The 4,399-nt window shown below is 40.5% G+C and overlaps 1 protein-coding gene across 1 annotated transcript; it reads right to left on the reverse strand.

Annotated features, from left to right (window-relative positions):
* Window positions 1–1,332: 1,332 nt before the first annotated feature.
* gsc (goosecoid) lies at window positions 1,333–3,913 on the reverse strand. Its single transcript, XM_029494407.1, has 3 exons — window positions 3,598–3,913; window positions 2,669–2,928; window positions 1,333–1,522 (listed from the first exon to the last, which is right to left on the reverse strand). Exons 1-3 carry the CDS (start codon window positions 3,911–3,913, stop codon window positions 1,373–1,375), a joined length of 726 nt encoding a protein of 241 aa, XP_029350267.1. The 3' UTR covers window positions 1,333–1,372.
* Window positions 3,914–4,399: the final 486 nt, after the last annotated feature.

Raw genomic sequence — 4,399 nt, forward strand, 5'->3', positions numbered from 1 at the left:
AGATTGAGACCAGCAGTTTTCCATATAAATAAAATGTGTGATTATTGCCATTGCACTGACATGAGTTAACAACGGACAGCACACAGAACGAGACAGAAGTAGACCTAAAGACTGAACCAGTAGAAAAAAGTTTGACTGGCAGCAAATTAATGTTCGGTTTCCAACTCAATTTTATTGTATTAAATGTTGAGTCATGCTCAGACCATCGAGAGTCCTTCCAGAGAAAACGACGCAGCTGTGCAAATCATTTGTTAAATTAGATTCTTCATTGGGATTCAGCTCTTCTAACTCAGCTGAGGGTGTTCTGAGTCAAGAAGCTAAAAAGTGTAGATTTCCAAAAAATAAGCACTCATCACGGAGTCGTAGCTGGGATTTTATAGAATACTGTGATCGCCAAGAGTCAAACTCTTCCAATCACTAAAGCCTCCAGAAGAGTTTGGAATTTATTCATCCAGTTCAACATTCAGTGCATTTATTTTCTAAACACTTTGGTCCTCGGTTGGGTTTCACAAAATAATACTCTCATCAGCTGGAATCAGTTGAAATATAAAGTAAATAAAAAAAAAAACATTCAGTTTGAACTTTAGGAGAACAACCACAAAAGACTGTGATCTTATTTTGAAAACTCGCAATTTCCACATTTAAGTCCCTTAAATGTTACAGGGAGGAGCTTTAATAATTATGAAGTTGAGGCTATGGGTGTCCAAAAAATACACACACACACACACACACACACACATACACACTTCCTGACCAAAATATCAGATCCGATTTTAATAAATTTAAAAAGATGAACTAGGATGAAATAATAAAACCAGACGCCGTATTTATGATGTTTCATTTATATTTTAATGTAGGCCTATAGTCCTTTTAAGTATCTTCTTGGTATTTTAAAAATGACAGAATACAGTGTATTCCTGTAGCTCATGGACGGTTTTATGGACTCCACGTGATTCCGGCAGCAATGAAAAATGTTACAACGGGTGAAAAAAAAAACCTAAAAAATACAAGAATTACAACATTTTAATATCCATAAAAATGTCACGTATAACATTACGATATATTCAATTACGTCATCCAAACGTCCCCCTTGGCGGGTGGAACATTCCAAAAAACAAAAACTTAAATTAAATATAAATAGCGGACACAGACTCAATAATAAAATGTAGATATGTACAACTGTGCAACATGGCAACACGTTTCATCATTACCACTAGCATGTCGTGAGTCCACATCACTTTATATGTACAGATGCGCGCGCGCGCGCGCGCGCGCGCACACACACACACACACACACACACACACACACACACACACACACACACACACACACATACAAACAGATAGAGACACTCGGGGCAGCGTCTCAGTATCAGCTGTCAGAGTCCACTTCGCTTTTACTCTCCTCCGTTTTCTCCGCGGACGTTTTGGCGGATTTGTTCCATTTCTGAGAATTTTCTGATTCCTCTGATGAAGAGCGTTTCTGCCTCCTCCACTTCGCGCGTCTGTTTTTGAACCAAACCTACATGATAAAAAAAAAAAAAAAAACAGAATTAGGCTTATCTGAATATTTATTGATGTGTTTGTTCGTTTGTTTGTAATTTTATTTTTATGGTGCCATTACATTGACGTCATTTAGAAAGATTAGGGCGTCAGCTAGCGATATCTATCTATTTATCTATCTATCTATCTATCTATAAGTATATAGATATGATTACCTGAAACTTCACAAACGCGTCACAGCTCATGAATCTGATTGGCTGCTCTTGAACTGACATATTATCGACAATGACTTGGGCTTATATCTGATTGGAATCAGGCCTTTTGTTAATAAAAATCACATGAGACTAAAACGCATTATATTTACGCCCTTCAATCTTCTCTAGATAAAAGGAATTTTATTAAAGAACATCAGTCAGGTTTGCTTTATCTGAGCTTACTGGCTGTGCTGCTACTGTGGTGATGATTTGTGGAAATGTTCCTGTTCTCAGTCATTTTAGTTCGTAACTCATTAAATCATTTAAGAATAAAAATATTATTTATTAAAGACATATTAATAAACGCTTACATTTAATTTCAAATGTGTTTATGTATTTTAATCGGTCTCTATCTGGTGGTCAGTTCGCATCAGCTATATAAATATAATTATGATAAATATATTAATATTTCTCAGAAATGTGTTTTATTTATTTAGGTTTTAAAAGGTTACAACATATAAACGAAGCTCCATCAAAAGCGGTTGGTTTTAAAATTTATCAAATCTTTCTACTAAAAAAAAAAAGCAAAAAGTACAATTTGTCAGAGAAAAGCTAGCCGATTTATTTTGCAAGTAAGTCAAATGACAGTCAGTTCCGTTTTTTAAATGTTTTAAAAGAGTTAAAGGAAGGGCTTTGATTTAGGAGGAGTGCCAATAGTAAAATTAATGATTTAACACGATAATTTTTTAACAGAGAGTAGCTGATACTGATGTAAACAATAGAGATGACGAGAACTTTGGAGTAATGGCAATCATATATATATATATATATATATATATATATATATATATATATATATATATGCGTGTGTGTGTGTGTTGTTTTTATTTTTACTTGATAAAAGGGCAAATCTCTCTCTCTGTCGGGAGTGATAATGTTAACATAATGTGTGGAAAGGGAAGTTCTCTCACCTCGACCTTCTCCTCCCGGAGGTGCACCTTGCGGGCCAGCTGCTCCCGTGTGCCCACGTCCGGGTACTTGGTCTCCTGGAAGAGGCCCTCCAGGGCCTCCAGCTGCTCGTCGGTGAAGATGGTGCGGTGCCTGCGCTTCCTGCGGCAGTGCAACTGATTGAGGAGCTGCAGCTCGGTTCTGGACAGGCTGCCCATGTTCATATACGACATCATCTGATGGGGGACCGGGGAGATCAGCACCGAGCCCGGACTGTCGTAGCCTGCGGGGCCGTAGAGACAGACCAACGCACACGTGTGAGTTCAGCTGGTTGACTCCGAAATTAAACGAACATAAATAAACAAATAAATGAACTGTATATAAACAGGAAACAAATTGGAAAGAGAGAAAACTGGAAACTGGAGGTTTTGTTTTGAATAGGTACTCTACTTGAGTTTGTGCGCAAGATATTGTACCTAAACTGTGGTGAACACTGTTGCATTTAGCCCGAAGCACTCTTTTTATATACGTCAGTGTTTAGTTCAGTCACACATGCAGTCTGGGTGCAGAACAAGCTCCACGCGAGTCTTGTGCCAGTTATAAATATTATATGTTCACATTTATATATGTAGCATCCGTGTGTAGAGTGCAGCAAATAACACTGACACGTCGCCTCACATAAACGGTTCTAATTTCCTTCTTTCTTCAAAGAAACTGAATTCCACCATTTTTTATTTTTTTATTTACTTGTTTATTTTAAATAAATAAGGAACTGTTTACTATTCCGTTTTTACCCCCCTTCCCTCTTTTTTTTTTTTTTTTTATTCATGTACGGACGGAATAAAAGAGGTTCGTAAAAGTTCAGATAAATCAAGGACAGATTTCCTGACTGGGTTTCCTGTTTCACAAAGTTAGTAAAAGTGTTAAAAGAAACGGAGTGTGTCTGTCTTACCTGCCGGGATGCAGGGGCACTGCTGCGGGCTGAGGCCGGGCACAGAGCCGCAGCACGGCGGTCCTCCTCCGGCGCCCTGGACTTGCAGCTGTCCGTAGTAGTAGCCGTTATATCCTATCCTGGTCCCGTTCACGGACTGAATCCCGGAAGGAGAAGGCCCACACGTGGCCGAGTACAGTCCGTTGTAGTCGGTGTAGATAGAGTCCGTGAGGCCGGCGGACAGCACCACCGGGCCGCTCCGGTGCAGCAACAGCGGCTCCTTGCAGCTCGGCCGTCCGGACAGGATGCTGTCTATGCTGAACATCCCGGCGGGCATCACACCGGAGACGGAAAAGAAGTCGGGAAAAACGCAAATACTACTCTGGAAATTAAAGTAAAAACGCTCCCTAGAAGACCTCCTCTCTTTGTGGATCCCAAAGGAAAAAAAAGTTTCCTAAAACTGCGTCATGGTTGTCGTGGACGGGCGGTTTGTCCGTGAGCTGAACTCGGCGGATGGTTTCTCTGAAGCGGACTGCGGGTCTTTGACTGGACGGGCTGAGAGCTGGGTTGCCTTTATACCCTGCTGACGTCACAGCAGAGCAGGGCTGCTCTGGGATCAGCTGCCGAGCGGCCCGAAATCTGTGTATAAGGAATTAATTCAATTAAGATAATCCGCACTGTTTGGGGACTTTTGGAAACTCTTCCTACAGACTAATCCGATTATTTCCCCGTCAGCGAAGGCATCATAATCTATGGAACACATTTGTATCAGTGTTTACACTGAAGAAGAGGAGGAGGAAGGGGAGTAGGGGTAGGGTCGGGG

Source organism: Echeneis naucrates, chromosome 22 (genome assembly GCF_900963305.1).
Source record: "Echeneis naucrates chromosome 22, fEcheNa1.1, whole genome shotgun sequence".
NCBI classification, from domain to species: Eukaryota; Metazoa; Chordata; class Actinopteri; order Carangiformes; family Echeneidae; genus Echeneis; species Echeneis naucrates.